Below are 22,503 nucleotides of genomic sequence, written 5' to 3' on the forward strand. Positions count from 1 at the left end.
ACAATTTTCATATTCATTGTTAAATATATCCAGGGAATCCAAAAATATGTCACTAACTTTGTGTTAAAGTGATATAAAGCATGTAATTGCCCTGGATACTACCTTAGCTGGTGAGTCCAACCGTAGCCTGGAACTACAGCCTGAAAAAGTTCTTCACGCTATATTCCAACACAAATGCAGTTAAAGATTACCTTTGCTCACAAAGCTAACTAGATATTTGGAACAAAAATAAATAAATATCTAATCATGAATTAGCTTTTAAGGAATAAAATAATATCAGTAAAATTAAGATCCTGAAAAAAAGAAGGAAGCTGAGGGAAATCTATCTATACTCAAAGAAGGAAACAGAGAAACAGGAAACTGAAGTCCTCTCTCCACATCAACTCTGAAGGCAGAGTCTCACATCCTCTCCAGGCTACTCCACTGCACAGTGCTGTCTTCAGACATGAAACCACTGATTGAGGCATTTCAGACGACATGTAAGGAATATAATAACAGAACCAAATAGCATAGGCACTTCGAACTGCAATGTTATTCTTTAATGTAAAAAGGGAAGAATGAACTATACCTCCATTCTTTCTTGTTTAACTTCATCAATTTCATCATCTTCAAACATTGCCAAGAGTTCCCCTGTTTGGTCAATAGAGTTGAGAAAGTCTTGTGCGATTTTCTGTCTTTTGTTTGCATTATTACTGCCACTCAGTTTGTCTTCATGGAGATAAAGGAAAGAAAAAAATGTTTAATAAGGTTATATCAGTACCGATCATGTATTGAGTAATGAACATGAAATTCATAATTAGAATTTTCTCAAAATAATTTTTAAAAGAATCTTTGCATCAAAAATAAAAGTGTAAGTGTTATAGAATTAAATCATTTATTCATCTCATAAGACTGAGAGAATAAAATCAAATTATCAATTACCACAAAAAGTGTTAATGGATTAAAATTCCACTCCCCCCCCCCCCCCCCCGCAAATAAAGGGGGAAAGGCTCTCAGATTTGGAAAAAGAATCCTGTTATAGCAGGCCTCATTAAAAACAAAGGCATTAAAAAAAACCCATCTGAATTGAGACATTAAAATAAGAGATTATTATACACATTGCTGTGGCAAACATTTGAAACCGAAAGGGATGAGATTTTATTATTTTTCTTTTAAAAGATAAAACTATCATACTTATTTAAAAGCAAAACATAAGTCTTAGAAAGTTATTACAATATTGCAATTGGTAATTAATAAAGTTTAATGCATTAAAGTATCAGTCTGAATTAGTGAGTAAATTAGTGAGAATGAACTAGATTGTTTTTTAATGTGATAAAATATCTTTATATCAAATAAAGATAACCCAACATCTTAGGGTGAAAACATCCATTTTTTTTCACCGTTAATTATGATGTGAGCTGTGAGTTTTTCATAGATGGCTATATTGGTCACTTTGGCTGCTATAGTAAATATAGCATAGACTGGATGGCTAAAGAACAAATATTTATTCTTATAGTTCAGAAGGCTGGGAAGGCCAAGATCAGGTGCTGGTAGACCTGGTGTCTGAGGAAGGCCTGCTCCCTGGTTTGCAGATGGCAGTCTTTTCTCATGTCCTCCCATGGCGGATTACCCAAATCCAAAAGTCTCTCATGAGAGGAACACTCAACAATCTAGGAAGAGAAGGGAACTTTCTCAACCTGACAGAGGTCATTGCTGTGAACTGAGTGTCCCCGCTAAAATTCATATGTTGAAACCTAACACCAATGTGATGGTATTTTGAGGTAAACACTTTGGAAGGTAATTATGTCATGAGGGAGGAGCCTTCATGAATGGAATTAGTGCCTGTCAAAGAAGATACACAAGAGAGCTTTCAAAAAGGTGAAGGGATTGAGAAGTGCAGATCAGTAGTTACAAAACAGTCATGGGGATGTAAAGTACAGCATAGGAAATATAGTCAGTAGTATTTTAATAACTATGTATAGAGCCAGTTGGGTACTGGAAATATCAGGAGGAACACTTGTTTTGAGGCAAACCATTCAGAGACTCAATTTTCCACTTCTTCGTACGTTTTGAAGAGCTGCTCAGAAAGTACGTGTGCCACCGATTGGAACAAGTGGTAGGTAATCTGAAGGAGCAAGGTCTGGCGAATACAGCGGGTGGGTTAATACTTCCCAGGCAAGATCTTTTAGCGTGTCTTTAACTGGTTTTGAAATGTGTGATGGTGCGTCATCATGAAGCAAAATTAGTTTGCCATGTCTTCTGGAACATTCTGGTCGTTTCATGATCAAAGCATGGTTCAAATTGATTATTTGTTGTTGGTAGCGATCAGTATTAACAGTTTCACCTGGTTTTAGAAGCTCATAATACACCACACCTTCCTGATTCCACCAAACACAGAGCATTGTCTCCTTTCCAAAGCAATTTGGCCTTGCAGTCGATGTTGATGGTTGACTTGGATCAACCATGATTTTGTGCATTTGGGATTCTCAAAATAAATCCACTTTTCATCACCAGTCACAATTCGATGCAAAAAAGACTTTCTTTCGTGTCGTTGAAGCAACATTTTACTGATGACTTTTCGGTTTTCCATTTGTCTTTCATTCAGTTGATGTGGCAGCCATTTCCTTCCTTTAAAATCTTTCCCATTGCTTGTAAATGATCGGAAATTGTTTGCTGAGCAATGTTTAATCTTTCTGCAAGTTTGTTTTTGAGTTTGACATGCATCTTCATCCAATAATGCTTGTAATTGTTGGTCTTCAAACTTTTTCAGTTGACCTGGACGTTCTTTGTCTTTCACATAGAAATCACTACTTTTAAAGCGTTTAAACCAGTGTTCACAAGTATCTTGAGATGAAGCATGTTCATCATAAGCTTCCCGAAGTATTCAGCAGCACTTTTCTTCAAAATAAAGTAATGAATTAAAACTTTCCGAAAATGCTCTTTTTTTGGCATGAAATTCAACATTTTTAAGCGTAAAAATATCTATGATGTTAACACCTTCAGCAAATCTGACATATGAAGGTTTGAAGCTTGTTGTCAATACAACAAAATAGCATACATATCAAATCATATATATATGAACATATGTGTAACTCCATCTATTGAAAAAAGTCCACATTATTAACCGGTACACCTGGTATGTTATTAATATGATGAATTACACAAATTGTTTTTTAAGTTTAAACCTATCTTCCATTTCTGGGATAAATCCCACTTGGTAATGGTGTATAACACTTTTTAGATGTTGCTGGATTTGATTTACCAGTATTCTGTTGAGAATTCTTGCATCTATATTAAAAAAGACATTAGTCTGTAGTTTTTTTTTTCCCTTGTGATGTCTTTGCATGGATTTCATATAAGGTAATACTGACCTTGTAGAGTGAGAAAGTATTGGTATTATTGTTCTTTAAACATTTGTTGGAATTCATCAGTGAAATCATCTGGGCATGGGCTGTTCTTTGGAGGAAGTTTTTAAATGACTAATTCAAACTATTTATTATAGGTCTACTCAGATTTTATATTTCTTCTGGATGCAGTTTCAGTCTTTATAGGAAAAAAAGTAAATATTTATATATTTATTTACCAAGTCTATTTCTTTTCATTTCTTTTTGCAATTTGAACAACCATCTTGTGTCACTCCTGACTCCAATATAGCTCTGTTACCACCCATTTCATTTATGTTGTTAATATTAAATACATTACATACCTACATGTTACAGACCCAACATTATAAATATTGATATTGCTTTATAGTATTGTTTTTAAATCAGTTGAGAAGAAAAATAAATATGAAATTATATCATCTCATATTAACCTACATAGTTATCTTTACTTCCTTGTGTATGGGTGTGTAGATTCAAACTGTCATTTGGTACAACTTGCTTTCAACCTGAAGAACTTCCTTTAGCAGTCTTCATATGAGTCCACTAGCAAGAAATTCCCCCGTTTTTGTTTATCTGGACATATCTTTATTGTGCCTTCATTTTTTAAAGGTTTTGCTGAACATGTTTCTTGGTTGACATATTTTCTTTCAGTTTAGGGCTTAAATGGGCAGTCGGACATCCCTCAAGGGGTCCTACATTGGAGAGGGTGCAGGCTGGTCTGAGGGACACACACACCTCCTCCCGTGTACGAATTTTGTGCACTGGGTCTCTAGTATATATATAAAGCCAGCGACCAGAACACCATAATGACCATAACGACCAGTTGCTATGCCGCCCACTGTGGCCAACGAACTGGCCCGATCGGGTATGGGACCAGCTGGCCAACTTCCGCCCCCTGCAGGCCCTTTCCCCTGGCTGACCCCACTCCTGATTGGCCTGCCCCACCCTGATTGGCCTGCAGCCCCTCCCCCTGGCTGGCCCCGCCCCTGATCCCCCCCCCACAACTCCAATAGGGGGTGGAGCTGGCCAGCCAACCTCTTGCAGCCCCTCCCCCCAGATGGCCCCACCCCCAATGGGCTCCTACCACCTCGATCAGCCTGCAGCCTCTCCCCCTAGCCACCTCTGCCCCCGGTCGGCCCCCCCACTCCAATCAGAGCCCAACCACCCATGGCCCCTCCCCCTGGCCACTGGCCCCCAAAACACCCCCCCACACACACCAATTGGGGATGGGGCTGGCTGGCCAACCTCCCACAGTGCCTCCCCTAGCTCCATTCTGGGGCAGGGCCGGCTGGCCCACTGCCCACAGCCCCTCCCCACGGCTTGCCCTGTCCTCAATCGGCCCCCCTACCCCAATACGTGGCAGGACCGTGGCCCCTCCCCCAAGCTGGCCCAGCCCTAATTGGGCCCTGATCAGGGCAGGCCTGCTGGCCAACCTCCTGCTGTCTCCTCCTCCCAACAGGCCTGACCTGACCCCGATCCGCCAATTGGGGCCGGGCCAGCCAGACCCCACCTGTGCAGGAATTCGTGCACTGGGCCTCTAGTATTGTTAATAAGAAGTCAGCTGTTAATAATATTGTTAGGGTTCTGTTGTATATGATGAGGTGCTTTTTTCTTGCAGCTTTCATGATTTTCTCTTTGCCTTTGTCTTTCAACACTTCTACTAGAATGTGTCTTAAGTGTGGATTGCTATGTGTTTATCCGACCTGGACATTGTTGAGCTGTTTGGATGTATAGATTAATAGTTTTCATCAAAGTTGGAAGCTTTTCCATCATTATTTCTTTGAATATTTTTTTCCTGCTCTTTTTTCTCTTTCCTTACCTTCTGGTAGTCTTATTATGCATATGTTGGCTCACTTAATGGTGTCTCATATTTCTCTGAAGCTCTTTTGATTTTCTTTCATTCTTTTTTCTCTTGGTACTTCGGACTGCATAATCTTTAACAATCTGTTCTAGTTCACTGATTATTTTTCTTCAAATATTTTTCATTCAAAGTTACCATGAGCCCCTCTACTGAATTTTTTCAGTTTGGCTTTATACTTTTCAACTCTAGAATTTCCATTAGCTTCTTTTTATAATTTCTAACTTTTAATTGATATTCTCTATTTTATAAAACACTGCAATCATACTTTCTTCTGTTCTTTAAACATGGTCTCCTTTTATTCTTTGAACATATTTATAATAGGTATTTTGAAGTTTTTGTCTCCAAGTCCAACATCTGGGCCTTTTGTGTTGTCTGCTCCCTGATGCCTTTCAGGGATCACATATACCTATTTCTTTGCATATCTAGTATTTTGTTATTACGGCTGTTGAAAATGGAGTAGTATACTACAGTCAGGTAGTATATAGCAGCAACTTAGATAATAATTCCCTTCCCTGCCTGGGGCTTGTTGTCATCATTTGCTTGTTTATTTGCTCAGTGACGGCTGAACCAGTTCAATACAATAGCTTTCCCTCTTAGTGTGCAGCCTCAGAAGTTGCTCCTCAGACGCACAGACTTGAGCATACAAACAGTCTTCTCATTTCCCAGGGATGACTGCTTTTAGTCAGTTTCTCTTTGGCTTTCACTTTTCCTGATCTCTCCACTAAGTTACTGACTGGTCTGACTCTATTTATTGATATCACATACAGCTGTTACTTCCACTAATTCCTGGCTGACTGCTCTATTGCTTTTGTTAATATTCTTGAGCATGGATTGCTCCACAGAATGATCTACATAATGCTGGACCTCTTTGCAGAGTTAAGCTACTGTCAGCTTTTAAGTTTTGCTCTGATCCCAGGAGGACACTTCTTATCTGTCTCTTCCCTTTGTTTCCTCTGTTAAACTTTTAGCTTATGCACTGTTTATGCTTGTTGTAACAAGTATCAAGAAATTACCAGCTTCCTCTTAATTGCTCACCACAAGGATCTCCACTGTTTTTTACCTGCTCTGTTCCAGTCAGTCCCCTTAGGGAGGGCTGCAGAGCTGTCCAGTTATCGTCCTGCCTTTCCCTCTGGGCAGAATCTTTGACCACTATACTGGAGCTGGGGGTGGAAACAGCAATCAGTGTCTCCTGAAGAAACTATCCTGGATTTAAGAATCGGGAGTTGGTCAAAGATGGGAATTCTGTCTTTTAGGCTTGTCCCTTCAGACATGGATCTTTACTCTCTACGAGAAAGCTAAGGTGGGGGCAATCAGGGCCCAGTATTCTCAGCCTGCTATGTCTGCAGTGGAACTTCCCTATGAATAGAGGATGAGAGGAAGCTCCAGTCCATGTAGTTATGCCTGCCTAGAATAGAGCTTCTGCAACGTGAAGCCAGAGATGATAGATGCTGACCTCCTGCCCCTCCTGAGGTGAAACTGTTACCCTAGACTGGAAGCTGGAAAACCAGGTGTCCAGTGTTCTTGGCCACACTTGCCCAGAGTAAAGCTTCTATCATACTGAGATGGGGTGGCAAGGTAGGCTGGGAAGAGAGGAATATTGGGAGTAGGTCATGGCTCAAAAGCAACAGACTCACTGGTCTTAATGAGATTTAGAAGATTTTCTTGAACATGTGTTTGTTTCTTCATTTGCTGTATGCTTTTGGGACAATTACTAAAAAAACCCAAAAACTTAAACTATAATTAAAAAAATTTTCACTAGGTAAACGTCTTTCACTGGGGAAGAGAACCACACTCTTCACATGGTCATTATACAAATCCCACCTCAGTAGATGTATTTTACTTGAGTAAATAGTTTATTGTACATGTTATATCAACTTTTAAAAAATTTTATATAAGACACACAAAATTAGAAAACTTAAATGAGTATAAAGAGGAGATATTTGAAATTAATAAGAGAGGACAGAGAACTGATATGACGACGCTAGTGCAACTGATACTAGTCTTACCATTCTGAGCATTGTGATGTTCAAAGCACGGTATTGACAGCTATCATTTATTCAGTGGCAGGAATGTATCAGGAGCTTTTCATACATTAGGTTGAAATTTCATAATAACTACACATGGTAATTGGTATAATTTCTGACTTACAAATAAGAAAACTGACCCTCAGTGTCTTACAGAGAGAAAGCAGATTAATTGAAATTCAAATCTACTTCAAATCTGTACTCTTTATGCTCTTCATAAAAGGGAACATTTAAATTAATCTGGAGAACTACTTTCCAGGAATTAAATTCTATGAGAATTTCAGGAATATTAAATAGACAACACTGACTAAACATTTGATGAGAATATTTTTTTGCATGGCTATTACAATTGCTGATTTGTTGAGGGTAAATGAAAGTAGTTTCTTTAAAAGTCTGTTAACTCTTCAGTTGGTTTTCTGGAATTCTTAATCCAGTAGAGTTTGTTTAGATACTTTATCAATATATGTCAGCAATAAATACCACTATGCAGTCACTATGTTAAATCCAAAATATGTTATTTTTAAAACTAATATGCATTGAACCTTGAACAATGTGAGGTTTAGGTGTACCAAACACAGTTCAGTCAAAAATTCACCTGTAACTTTTGACTCCCCCGGCACTTAACTATTAACCCTTTGCACTCGCTTGCTTTTTTCTCGATTCCTTTATTCTACTCAGGATTTAATTTTTTAAATACCCCAGATTTTACAAAGCACGGCAGTAGAACAAAAAACTGTAGTTTCTTTACATACAAACTTATTTATTTGGATTTTTTTATATTTCAAATTATTGATACATTCAAAGAGTATAAAAAGCTGCTACCGATGCTAACCGTGTCGAGTCACACTCGACATCCGAGTGCAAAAGGTTAATAGCCTACTGTTTACTGGAAGCTATACTGATAACATACATTGTCAATTAACACATATTTTTTTATGTTATATATATTATATACTCCATTCTTACAATAAAATAAACTAGATAAAGAAAATGTTATTAAGAAAATCTTAAGTAAGAGAAAATACATTTATATTATTTATTGAAAAAATCTGCATATAAATGGACCCACAATTCAAATCCATGTTGTTCAAGGGTCAACTGTATTTATTTTAATTCAATAGCATTGTTTAGTAATTATCTATTTCGGCTTAGCATTGTTAGATTCTGCAACAATAATATTTTTTCTAAATATTCCAGAATGGAGAATTGAGTTGGAAAATTAGATAAGGAAAATTTTCTACTCTGCGTAAGTTTTTTTTACTGGATTTCAAACAGCATAGAAATACACACAAAACAAGGTGATTTTACATCATAAAACATATCAGATACTTTCTATAATAAATTAAGAAAACCCCATATGTATCAATTTCAAGGACATAATAGGTCTGGTTCTCTACATCTACAAGAGAAAAATTATGCTTGCTAAAACAATGTTTTAAATCAACAATTTGTCAATTGTACCCCAGTAAAAAAAAAAAAGATAAAAGTTGAAGAACATTGTAGGCAGAACATTGGAGACTAGTGTTATAGGTTTAATTGTGTGTTCCTCTACTGCTGCAAAAAGATATTGAAATCCTAACTTCTAGTATCCTGGTTTCATGATATTCTGATGTAAATCAGGTCATATTATTAAAAGAAAGAATTTAAATACCAGATTACTATTAAGTCATCTAAGTAGAAAATGATAAGAATTAGCTGTCAACTAAATAAAATTTTGGTTAATTTCTAAACTACATTATTTAACAGAAGTACATATATTCTACTCTGACTAGAATACCTTCATTGACATTGCATAAATGTGAGGTCCAGCATACCTGTGTCACTGTTCTAGTTTAGTGTTTTGTTTAGATTACCTTCAAGAAGATCATCCTCGTCTATGCCTTTGACAATCTTTGATTTGTAGTCTCGGAAAAACATGTATTTTAACAGTCTTCTAAGTTTTTTCTATTAAAAATATGAAATCAGTAAATAAGAAAACTTATACATATATTCACTTTACTGAGTAAAGACTATAATAACTAAATTCAATAAAGTAGTACCCCAGAATCACTGGGGGAAATACGCCAATTCCCAGCATAATACTATGTAATAAAAAAAAAAAATGTAGTCACAAATTAAACATAAAAGTTGAAACACAAGTATTTTTAAAAGCACTTTTCATTTACAAGTATCCAGATGCTCTAGAATCACAATAATTACCTTTATATTTTGGTCGTATAAAGAGCTTTAAATTCTTTCTGAAGACTGTGAGAAATATCACACTCTCCATACAAAGCTATTTTATTTTTTTAAATGATTTATAAGCAATCCAGACAAGAATTTTGTAACAACTGCTTAAAAAGGCATGCACTCTCCTTTTATTGTGTTTTATTCTCTGAGACTTTTATTTTATTTAGAAGAGCTGGTTTATATTTCTGGAAAACATTCAGTAATATGAGAAACATATTTTTATGAAACTCAAAGCTGATTAATGATAGTTGGGTCTTAATGATGGCTTTCCTTAGGTTTATTAGAAAACCATAATACTGCTTAGCTCTAAAAGTAACTTACAAATACTTTGTAATTTGTTGTGCGCTCACACTTGGAATGTATTATTACTGGTTCTTGACCTTTAAGGTTAAGATACCGTAACAGCTGAAAACTATTGCATTTTACAAAGCTCTTTTACATGCATTTTATTTTATATTTTCAGTAGCCCTGAGATATAGACAACTATAATCATCTCCTTTTTATACTTCGGAAAATTGAGGTTAAAATTAGTCTTGCAGCTGGAGCTTAGCACGGTCACAGGTAAAAGATAACCTTTGAACCTTAGTTTCTTTATTTACAAAGTAAATAAAGTACCTATGTTACAGGACTATTGTGAGGAATAAATAAACTGCCTAGTGTAAAACATAGACAGTCAATAAATACTGCTTTATATAAACTGAAATCATGAAAAGAAAAAAACAGGTCTTTCGCTATCCTTTTCTCTTTGCTGATTTTGTTCAGTACTTGAGATTGTATTTTGTTTTATATCACTCCTGTAAACTACTTTAAATTCTGTTCAGAAAATATCATCATATAAATAAAAGTATTATTTTAAGGAGAAAGATGATAACAATTGCAAATATAATATTACAGCTATGTTCTCAGGTGCTGAAATGATTCTGGTTAAGAGTCCCACTGGACAGTAAAGGGCATTGTCAATTAGTGTGTGCTCCTAAAGTTTCAACAGGATTTTAAATTTTACTTTCCCCAAAGGCAGGAAAACGTGCCAATGTGGACTTTTTGTGTGTGTGCTAGCCTCTTCACCTCCGTCAGTGAAAAGGAAAACTTGACTAGATACATTCTGCTAATTCCCTCTTCCTAGATGCCTTCATAGGGAATCGGGGCTCCAGGCCCTCATTTCTGCCAACAGCACCTTTCGGCTCCTTCCTCCCAGGACCACTGCTATGTAAGCCTATTTTTCCTTAGTCCTCCAAGTTCAATGGTCACCAAATCCTGCCTATTTTGACTCTTCATGATCTCTTCGAATTCTTCCTTCCTATCCAGTTCCAGAGCCAACACAGTAATCAGATTTTGTCTAGATTACTCAACCAGAATCCTGGTGAGTTCTTCTGTGTTTGGTTCATTCTAGATATAATTGCATGAGTCTTACCCCAGGCAGAAACCTCCACTGCAAAAAAATCCTACATCTTCTACATCTAATCATATAATCTTAAAATTGTGTGAGTCTTAAACTGCTTCTTTCAACTAAATCATACTGGTTTTCTAAACTAAACTATACTTTCTTGAAAGTGAAGATATTTCTTTTCTTTTCCTTTATATTCCTCAGACTAGCTAAGAGGTAATGAGCCAAAAGTTTATCCAAAAGGTCAAATGGGAAGCCTTTTGATAAAAAACAGAGCCACAAGCACACAAAAATGGTGGCAGAGGAATGGGTGAGTGTAACAAAAGGCCAGGAAACATCAGTGGAGAAATGAAAGATGGGACTGACATTGGGAACGAGGCATTGCTTGCTCATTTACATCTGTCACAACACACTGTGATTATATTTTTACATGTAACTTTTACATGAAACTTATTAAAACCCATAAAATTTTATAAAATATTTTTCAACTAGCTACTCATGGAAGAGAGTTATGACAAAATTAGACATGTAAATACCAGTTCAGATATTTCTATAACAGTGTTCAAAGAATAATAAAAGTAGATCTTAAGTATAAAAAACCCTAGACATTATGGTATATATTCATGCTAATGGAATATACATCTTGATTGATTTTCTATTTCCTATAGTGTCACAGAATAAACTTTGTATTTCAAGGTAAAAAATTACTCTCTGAAAGCCTGTAATACTGTATAAAATTAGAAGAAAGGTAAATATGCCACTCACTTATCAGAACAGTAAATATTTAATGACTATTATGTAGCAATGAACATGTCAAAATAGGTGTGTACAGATAAGTGAGAATTAGTTGTCAACATAGTTTTACATACATGCCTTTGTCCATGTTAAAAAAAAATTCTTTTACAGTAAACTATGAAGTTTACTGTAAACTTCATGCAAACTATGAAGACTAAAATACCAATTCAGTAGTTATGATACCAATTTGAAAGCTATGTAAAAAGGGTATTTAATTTCCTCATATAAGTATAGTTAAGCACCAAACATTGCATTTTAATTCAGTAGAACATTTTAGATTACCTTATCTTTGCGCATCAAAAACAGAAGATCTTCAGGAGATATTACCCTTGCTCCCCGGAGCTGAGAAACTTCAGCAGCTTGGTGTAACTGACAACAACAAAATTTAGGAATTTTTCTCAATATAAATTAAATACATGGCAGTCATGATGTCTCAAGAAAGAAAAAATACATTAAATTAAACATTTTGGGGAACAACTCAGCCATCACATTACTGTTTTTAAAAGTAAAATGTCTTATGTTTTAAGGTATAAAAAATGCAATTAAATTAACTTATAAGCCCACCTATAACTGATACAATAAACAGAAATCCTTGATTTCTTTCATGCAAAAGAAAAATCATGTGCAGCTTCCAGAAATGCATTAATACACCTGAAAATAATTTTATGAAATTGTATCCTCATATCCATGTGAGCAATGGTTTCACTCAGTATCACTAGTTGAATAAGTATATTATTAATCTGAACTCCCATGCTGGTATGATTTGAAATAGGCCCATTCAGACCTTTAAAAGATCAACAAAAACAGTAGCTGTTTCTAATATCCAAAGGAAAAAAAATAGTTTTAGTTTTGGCAAGTCTTCAGTGGGCAAAGGATTCAGTCCATAAATCATAATACGGGACTGCATTAATTTCTTTCCACACTAATCACATGCACACAAAAAGTTAACTGTATCTGGAATGCACAACACAAAACATACTGCATGAAAAGTTAGAGTCCCCCTGAAATGTTCATCTGGGCCCTTATATCTACAAAGTCGGGAGTTTTCTGGAATTCAGAAGTCCTAGAAACACAATCTTACTTGAAAATGCCCTGGAAAAGAAAAGAATGTGAAAAATGATAGTCCTATTTTTTGGCACAGGCAATCACTTTCTTATTTTGATTAGTTAGAAGGAACATAAAATACATCCAGCTGAAAAAAATAAAGATGCTGCAGAAAACTCTACAAAAATGTGCCTGTAACTTCTTTCAAACTTGATCACACCATAGTGATTGCACCAAACCAACTCTATCCAATATTACAAAAATATTTACATATAAAAGCTGTTTCTGAATGCACCGTTCTTTGAAAGGAATAAATCTAACACATATTACTGAGAACTAATCTTTATAAAGTGACACACTGTTATCTTAACAATTATAAGAAATCAAATAGAGCATTTGTACTAAGAAATTCTGCTTGAAGGTTTAAGCGATTTTGCTAAGTAAGCTTCAAACCTTGTCTAAATACACAGACTACAAAATAGACTACAAACTCCCTATGTGTCAACCTTACCACTGAACTTCCTGGATACTGGTGGTTGGTATATAAACATAATTCTACCTAAATATAGAAATTTAAATTTAACTGTGAACCATTTAAAAAGAAATCTTGGGGGAAGGTTTTTTAAAAAGATGATGTATTTATTCAGAAAGAATCTAAATGTTTTCAGCAGGAAAATTTAAACATTTTTTCTAAAAACTGGAAGAGTACCAGGGAAATATGTATACACATGTGTGTATTTTCCAAATAAAAACATTCCTATCAGAGTCTAAAATACATGCAATCAGTGTGAAGAAGAATATGGACTCAATGTCCATTCGTCTGTACACATACAGAGAACAAGAGGCAGCGCTGTCAAGTACTACGTAAATATCAGTAACTTTACTATGTTAAGAAAGGGTCAGGATAAGTATATATCCCTAAACAGCTTTCCCATTAGTCAGTTATTTATCCACACTACATCTATATAGTCTGTATTTATAACACTCTCAAAAACATTCATTTACAAACATTAAGTAGGAAAAATGAGAAAATAAAGATGAAGGGTTAGACATTTTATTTTTTAATTTTTAAAATATATTTGTATTGATTTCAGAGGGGTAGAGGGAGAGAGAGAGAAAAATATCATTGATGAGAGTGAATCATTGATCAGCTGCCTGCTGCACGCCCCACACTGGGGATGGAGCCCACAACTCGGGCATGTGCCCTGACTGGGAATCAAACTGTGACCTCCTGGCTCAACCACTGAGCCACACTGCTGGGCGAGTTAGACATTTTAAAACATCTTTTCAAAACCAGTACACAACTATTGTAGAGATCAGGAATTTATGTCTTGGTTAATTAGCAGGAAATCTTTACCTTTAGTTTTCATCCACCCCATTTGCTAATTTCCCTCACCTAAGGTAGAATCCTTACTAGCACTAGTACCGCTAGTTCTCACTAATACGCCTTGGACTCCTGTGAAGTGAATCCTCTGGACTGAAAGCTACCATTGTGTTACTCACCAAGCCTATCTGGCCCTCATGTGACCCTTGTTTCAAATTTACCTCTCCCAAACTCTGACCTCTTCTTTTTTACTAAGTGAGGTGAGCAATTTAATTAGCTAATTACAGTGATCACACTAAAGTGTGTATTACCCATTAGCTTACTTCTAGAAATATTTCTCTACATCTACCAGAAAGAATAAAGAAATTCCTCTTCAACAACACAAGCTTAAAACATGGGCGAACAGCTTTGGAAATACCAAAACCAGAACCGCCCCCCCGCCCCCGCAAAAAAAAAAAAAAAACACAAAAAAAAAACAACCCTCTTAATATCTTCAAGTGCTTAAAACAAAAGGTAGATTCTGTATTCTAAAAAAAATCCCTCAAATTCTTAATCCTTGAAAATAAATAGAAGTTATACTTTCTTATTCACTGTAGCAAGTCAGTAATTAAAATAATATGAAATAATAGCACATTTATACTTTTTATTATAATAAAAATATACATTTAGTTAATTATAAAATATGCAAGAAATGATAGTGTACAGAAATACTTTAAGACCAATCTAACTTCAATGTGGTCTTTGAAGCGTGACTGAAATATCTATAATAATAAAAGCGCAATATGCTAATTAGACCAAACGTCCTTCTAGATGACCTTCCGGATTGACGAAGCCGGGGCTGTAAGGGAAGCCCGGGTCTTGGGTGCCAGAGGGAAGCCGGTGCCGGCAGCTGGGGGAAGGAAGGCCTACTTTTGCATGAAATTCGTGCATCGGCCTCTAGTTTCCCTATATGCCTTCATTCTCATTATGTTTCTTGTTTATCTCTCTTATTTTTCTACACTTAAGCTCCAGTAATTTCAGTTTTATCTTTATGTCTTTGTGTGCTTGTGATGGTTACTTTTGTCAACCAGACATTTGGTCAGACATTATTCTGGGTGTTATTTTTGAGGATATTTCTGGATGAGGATAATATCTGAATCAGTAGAATGAGTAAAACATATTGCCCTCCCTAATGTGGCTGGGCCTCAACCAATCAGTTGAAGAACTGCATACAGTCATGCACTACTTAATGGCAGAGACATATTCTAAAAAATGTATTGCTAGGAAATTTTGTTTTTGTGCAAATATAGAGTGCACTTACACAAACCTAGATGGTATAGCCCAGTGGTCGGCAAACTCATTAGTCAACAGAGCCAAATATCAACAGTACAACGATTGAAATTTCTTTTGAGAGCCAAATTTTTTAAACTTAAACTTCTTCTAACGCCATTTCTTCAAAATAGACTCACCCAGGCCGTGGTATTTTGTGGAAGAGCCACACTCAAGGGGCCAAGAGCCGCATGTGGCTTGCGAGCTGCAGTTTGCCAACCACGGGTTAGCCTAATACACACCTAGGCTATATGGTATAGCCTATTGCTCCTTGGCTACAAGTCTGTACTGTATAGTATATTACTGTACAAAACAACACAAGATTAAATCACCACAAGAGAAAATGATGCAACCAAGAGATTCAGTTAACACAAGATGTATGAGGCTGCTAGCTGGTTAATATGACTTGCTGTTTTACAGCAAAACTTTTTAAAAATATATATATTTTTATTGATTTCAGAGAGGAAGGGAGAGGGAGAGATAGATGGAAACATCACTGATGAGAGAGAATCATTGATCAGCTGCCTCCTGGATGCCCCCCTACTGGGAATCGAGCCTGCAACCCAGGCTTGTCCCCTGACAGGGAATCAAACCGTGCCCTCCAGGTTCATAGGTTGATACTCAACCACTGAGCTACACCGGCTAGACAGCAAAGCTTCTTTTTTTTTTTAAATAAGTAGAAAGATTACACTTTAAAATAATGACAAAAAGGATAGTATAGTAAACACATAAACGAGTAACACAGTCATTTATTATCAACATCAAGTGTTTTGTACTGTATAATTGTGTGCACTATGCTTTTGTACATCTGGCACCACAGGTCTATTTCCCCAGCATCACCACAAACACATGTGTTATACTATGACGTTACAACGTCACTAGGTGATAGGAATTTTTCAGCTCCACTGTAATCTTATGGGACCACTATCATTGGTGGTCTGTCATTGACCAAAATGTCATCAGAACAAAAAGGCTAAAGAAGAGAGAACTTCCTTCTGCCTGTCTTAAAGTAGGACATTTGGTATTTTCCAGCCTTCTGACTTAAAATGAAACATCTCATTGTTCTCAGGCCTTTGGACTGGATCTGGCACTACATCTCACCTCTCCTGGGTCTTCAGCTTGTCAACTACAGAACTTGGAACTTCTCAGCCTCCATAATTATATGAGCTAATTCCATCTAGCTATCTAAATGTCCGCCTATCTATCTATCTATCTATCTATCTATCTATCCATCCACACACATATATCCTATTGGTTTTGTTTTTCTGGAGAATCTTAACTAATAGAGTACTTACTAAATAAATTATGAGAAATTCTTGATTGTGGGATACACTTTCTTCTTTAAAATACAGGCTTCAAAATAATTTTCTCAAAGAAAAAATATCTATATCTTCATACAAAATAGTGTTTATTACCTAACTTAGGCATGACAATCAGTTTACAATATCTTAATTGTAGTTGTCAGTAAGTTTTTTATCTTCCTCAACCAGTTACCTAACATTCTCACTTCAAAACTTCCTTTTGAATAATATCTATAGGTCCAAGACCACCATTCCCAAAAGGAAGTTTATAAATCTTAAATGTTGACATTCTATTTCCCCTCGATGATTTTCAGTTTTACCATCTATAATAAAAATGAATTGGGCTACATGAAGTCACTAACCCCTGCATTTGGCTGTGGCCCACATAAATTCAGTAGAAAGATTTCTCTAAAGTTTCAAAAGTTTTTAAAAAGTATAGCAAAATAAAAAGAGAAAGAACTCATGGACATGAATAACAGTGTGGTAGTTGTGAGGTGAGAAGAAGTGGAAGAGGGTATAAGGAGGAGAAATGGTGATGGAAAGAAGTAAAATAAAGAGAGAATAAGTAAATAAAAGTACAACAATATTAATTTGATGATTTAAAAATCATTAACAGCCTGAAAGTATTCCTTTATAAACATGTATGTTGCACTTTTTTCCTTTTGTTTCTGGCTAGCTTCTTGGATCTTTCCTTTATGCGGATACATAATACATACATACATACATTCATACATACTAAGAGGCAGGAGTTGTTGAAAGCTGTGTCACAAAGAGGCAAAATCTTAGTCTAGGTAGTCACCTGGCCTAAGATTTGTTTGTCTTTCTATCCATTGGTCTATCATGCACTATTTACAAGACCAGATTCCAGGTTAGACTATGAAAGCACAGCTCTGCTTGCAACCATACTTGACAGCTATAGATAACGTCAAAGATCCTCTCTGAATATTTCCTGTTGAGTCTGAAGCAACTGGGAGTTAGGAAATCTGGACTACAGTTCTAGCTCTACCACTAAGCAAATGTATAACTTTAGATACATTAAATAACTTTTCTAGGTTTATATGTTTCTTTTCCATTTGAAATGGATAACCAATGTCTTTACTGACTAGAAGAGTTAATAATCTTAGTAGTAATAATAGCTATCATTTATTGAATATCTAAATTGTACCAGACACTTTGCTATGTATGTTATAAATACTTAATTCTATTTTTTAAAAATTTTCTCTCAGTTAAAATGTATGCAAAGTGTTTACTTTCTTTAAATAACCAGCTCTGTAATAATTCTTTATGTTTCTAGGAGTCTGTGTAGGTTTCTCACGTTTCTGGGGTTTTCTTGTTTTTAGGGTGGTAAGGTTTCTTTTTTTATTTATTTTTTTCTTTCCTAAAATCAATGCAGGTGAAAGGGGGGGTGGGGTAAGGGCTGTTTTTAACTAGCATGCTAGATATACTCAGGTGGGTGGGAGGGTTGTTATTTGTTGTTGTTGTTTGTTTTGTTTTTTAATGAATCTTGTTTAATACTGCCCATTAGCTGTCATGCCTGGTCAGCAAATGCTTTAAATGTAGAACACATTACTCAGTTGAGTTTTTTTTTTTCTTTTGTGAGAAAGGTAAATGCAGAATTGGAGAAATTAACATGGGCATCTTGCCTGATATTAGACTAAGTACACTTTTTTTCCCCCCCAAGGCAGACATGCGTAGGTAAGGAATATGCACCCCCAGCATAACTGTCTAGGCAACAGAAACTATCTCCAAGCCCATCTTGGGGTGCCGTCTGCCTCTGGACACTTTTAAATGGGCATCGCAGCTGTGGTGCAGACCCCATCAATTAAGTGGAGAAGGTTTCCCTCAAACCTTTAAAGCGGGTGTTTATTTAGGGTGAGTGCTTTTGTTTTGGTTTTCCCCCCTGTGGATTTTTACTTTAAATCTTAAATGTTATACTGCAGGCCGCAGGCATGACAGGCAATGAGCAGGTGAAGAACCAATGGATAAGGGTTCAAAAACTCCTGTGCTGGCTAGTGGACTTCTGAATGTATCACTGTGGTCCACAGAGAAGGCTGGAAAAGGTAGCAAGGAGATCCTGTATCAGCTACTGCAACCTTAAAACAAAGTTGGTGTCTCTTTGGACTTTAAAACAGTTCCTATGCAGGTTATTTTATTTTTTGTTTAATCAAATAAACAAGAGGGTTTCTTTTTTCCCAGGGGAAAAAAATAAATAAAATGTATGTAACATTAAAAATCAAATAATACTTTCGATACTAATAAATGCCAATTAGACCGGATAGACTGGGACGTCTTCTGGACATCCTTTCGGACAAAGCCACGATGGTGGGGGCCAAGGCAGAGGCAGTTAGGGGCAATCAGGCAGCAGGGGAGAGCAATTAGGGGCGATCAGGCCGGCAGGGGAGAGCAGTTAGGGGGAGCAGATGAAACCATTAATACTGATCACTACCGACAACAAATAATCAATTTGAACCACGCTCTCATTGTGAAGCGACCAGAATGTGCCAGAAGACACGGCAAAGTAATTTTGCTTCATGATGATGCACCATCACACACTTCAAAACCAGTTAAAGATACATTAAAAGATCTTGCCTGGGAAGTATTAACCCACCCACCTTATTCACCAGACCTTGTTCCTTCAGATTACCACTTGTTCTGATTGATGGCACATGCACTTTCTGAGCAGCACTTCAAAACATACGAAGAAATGAAAAATTAAGTCTCTGAATGGTTTGCTTCAAAACAAGAAAAGTTCTATTGGGACAGTAACCACAAATTACCTGAAAGATGGGGAAATGTGTAGCTAGCAATGGATATTACTTTGAATAAAGCACTTTCGATGTTTCTCTTGAAATTATCATGTTTTCTTTTATTACAAAATCCGCTATTATTAACCCGTACACCTAGTAATTCTGATATTCAGGTTCCAATGCTTTATTTCTCTCAGATCTGTTAAACCTTTACCATTTCTATCCACTTTAAAGCTTCAGTAATATTTTTTTATATCTCTCATCTGATATTTTGTCCTCTCTCATTTTGTCTTTGTAGTTTCATACCTTTTAAAATTATTATATTGTCATTTAGTGGGGTTTTAAGAAAGTCTCAAGATAAGGACATATCACCCATATTTAAACAGCAGCTGATACTCCTTTCATGCTAACATTTGTTGAATGTACTGTCCTATGCTTCATGATTTCTACAGATTATCTCATTTAACCCTCACAGCAAACTATGAGAGCTGTTTAGGTACACAAAACTGGAACTGAATAATAAATGCCTAAAACCAAGCCATTTGTCTTTCTCCCCAAGATTAATTTCTCATTCAGAATAGAAGAAAGTAAGATCACTAAATCAAGCCTTACATCCCATAGAAAAGTCCAACCACAAAAACATTTATTTGCCTTTCAAAACATTTTCATTGCTGGCAAATAAATGGTTGCCAAAAAGAAGGTTTGGATCAAAACATTCAAGCCAATTGCTTCATGCAGACCCAGCTTAAGGATTGAGAACTAAACAAATGTTTGATGACTGGACTTCCACTGTCTTAGACATTTGAAACATAAACAAGTATATAAATTGATAAAAGATGTGCCTAACTTTTTAGAGTTTCATTTTAACTCTTCTTTTTTAGAATAGTAAGTCAAACACAGTTAAGTCAAGTTTTAAAAAATATGATAAGTCTATAATTATCAGTATCTCATGCCTCAAAAATCCATATGTATATATAAAAGAATTACCAGCCACAATCAATATAAGCCTGCAAAGCTTAAAAACTTCCAATAAACAATGACTGCATTATTGTATAAGAACAACAACCTTGACAAGGAACTAATTCTTTGGTTACTCTTATTTAAATGTGAAATTAGTTGAACAACAACCATTTGAAAGTTTTCTTTTAAAGTATTCTGCATATAAGTTATTCATAAGCAACTTTCAAATCTAAACACATCAAGTTTTGAAAGCAAGCAAAAGTATATTTTGGAAAAATTTTGAAGTTGAAATTAAATTTACATACTAGATTACAGCTTAAATGATATACCTTAAATTATTTACTATACTAAACTATATTATAGTTTAAATACTATAGTATTAATTAACCATAGTTAATACTATTAAAAATTTAACTATTTACTATTTAACTATTAAAACTAAAATACTATTTAACTATTTAAGCTAAAATACAATTAAAATTATAGAAAGATGTCAGCATATCTTGAATTTGTTCAACATTATATGCAGCTATTTTTCTGTTACTCATAACTAAAAATGATAGTTTAGACGTCCAAAGATGCATTTCAGGTGCATTTCTTAAAATTTTAGAAGCATAAAGTTTTTTTCTTTTGAAGCATAACATTTTTTAGTAGCCTACGAAATATGTACTTTCCTTGTCCATATTTAATAATACCTCTTTTTCCTCTTCTTATTTTTTGGCATCTTTGTGCCTCCAACCATGTTCTCTTCTGCTCACATTCTGTGAGAGTTGTAGCCATTACATATTTCTCCACAGGACTAAAATCTAACAGGTAAAAGACTGAGCTGATTACTGTTCTTTGGAATGCTGCCTAATTTTTCATATGATAATCTGACTTCATTTCATCCTAAAATGTTTAGGAATAAACATAGGTCTTATACTACATTTTCACAGTTACATGAGGATATCAAAAGCACTGAATTACACCAGACCACACACAGACCAATGGAATGATTAGAAAATTTATCAAATACAAAGAATAAAGTAATTCTAAAGAATAATCATGAGGAATGAGGAAAACTGATTTCTAATTTTATCTCTATTACTATCACCCTTGTTTTAGCAAAAGCATTTTTATAAATTTTTTGTTTAGAAAATACATGGAGAAAGTACCAACTTTAGAATTTTAGAATGGCAGCTTCTGATGCTGGGTCTTCGAGCTTGACCCATGCACAAGGAGGGCACAGGCCTGCTATGACCTGCAGTTACGGGCATTTCTTCTGTTAGTGCTATGTATCCTGAGGCGTGTTCCAGAGCATTTAGATTACCTCCATTTTATGGTCTAACTAACTCAGCAAATTATCTCCACATATTGCACTATACAAATTGATTTCATGAGTAGTTTAATAAAAAAAGCTTTAAATGATCATTACTTTAAAAAGTTTCCAAAACCATCTTAACTTTTTCCCTCTCATAAAAATTTTAAAAATGCCTATATATAGGGTGTTTCAAAATATATATACCCACACTTTGAATAATTATAAAGGCAGTGCTTGTTAAAATACATTTCATTTTCAAAATTGAGCTATCAGTTGTTAAAGTGAGTATACATTTTTGAGGAACACCCTGTATATCTGTATGTATATATACACTCATACACATATGTATATATCACTAGAATCACTTCCCTACAAGTTTTAAGAAAGTTAACGCTCAGCTAAAGTTAAAGGTTAAAGTACATGAGCTTCTTTTGATAAAGAACTAATAACTTCTCTAATAATTTCTCATGTAGAATCACCTCAACATAAAGTATAACGCATGGCTTAGTGTGAATATATTTTTGAAGATATAGTTTTGAACAGAATAGTTTAGCTGATATTTTTGGCCCCTAGTTTCTTCATGTGGGAACTAAAGAAAGGTGGACATCAAATGAGCTCCAAAGGTCCTTTCAGCTCCTACGTTCTGATTCCAGTATTTAACCCTTGGCATAGTTTACTTTTGGCTCCAAAATTAATCACATCTATGAGAGAAGAAATAAAAAAGAAGAATCACAAGAAAAAATAGTACAACTTAGTGAGATGCAGATGTGAGTCAATTTTCAAAGGAAAATCTACTTAGCTATACCAGTGAAAACAGTCACCAATCCTATTTAGCATTCATATGTTATTGTACCCCAATGTTTA

At 35.4% G+C, this 22,503-nt stretch overlaps 1 protein-coding gene across 5 annotated transcripts in view; it reads right to left on the reverse strand.

Moving 5' to 3' along the window:
• Positions 1–22,503, reverse strand: part of SUPT3H (SPT3 homolog, SAGA and STAGA complex component) — a 433,324-nt gene that overhangs the window by 134,970 nt on the left and 275,851 nt on the right. For all 5 annotated transcript variants that reach the window (XM_028127963.2, XM_054722655.1, XM_054722656.1 and 2 more), the window contains 3 exons: positions 11,938–12,024; positions 9,101–9,191; positions 569–708 (listed from right to left, as the gene is read on the reverse strand). In XM_028127963.2, coding sequence (XP_027983764.2) covers positions 569–708; positions 9,101–9,191; positions 11,938–12,024 — 318 coding nt within the window. The remainder of the gene's footprint in view (positions 1–568; positions 709–9,100; positions 9,192–11,937; positions 12,025–22,503) is intronic.

The sequence above is a fragment of the Eptesicus fuscus genome, chromosome 10 (assembly GCF_027574615.1).
Source record: "Eptesicus fuscus isolate TK198812 chromosome 10, DD_ASM_mEF_20220401, whole genome shotgun sequence".
Taxonomy (NCBI): Eukaryota; Metazoa; Chordata; class Mammalia; order Chiroptera; family Vespertilionidae; genus Eptesicus; species Eptesicus fuscus.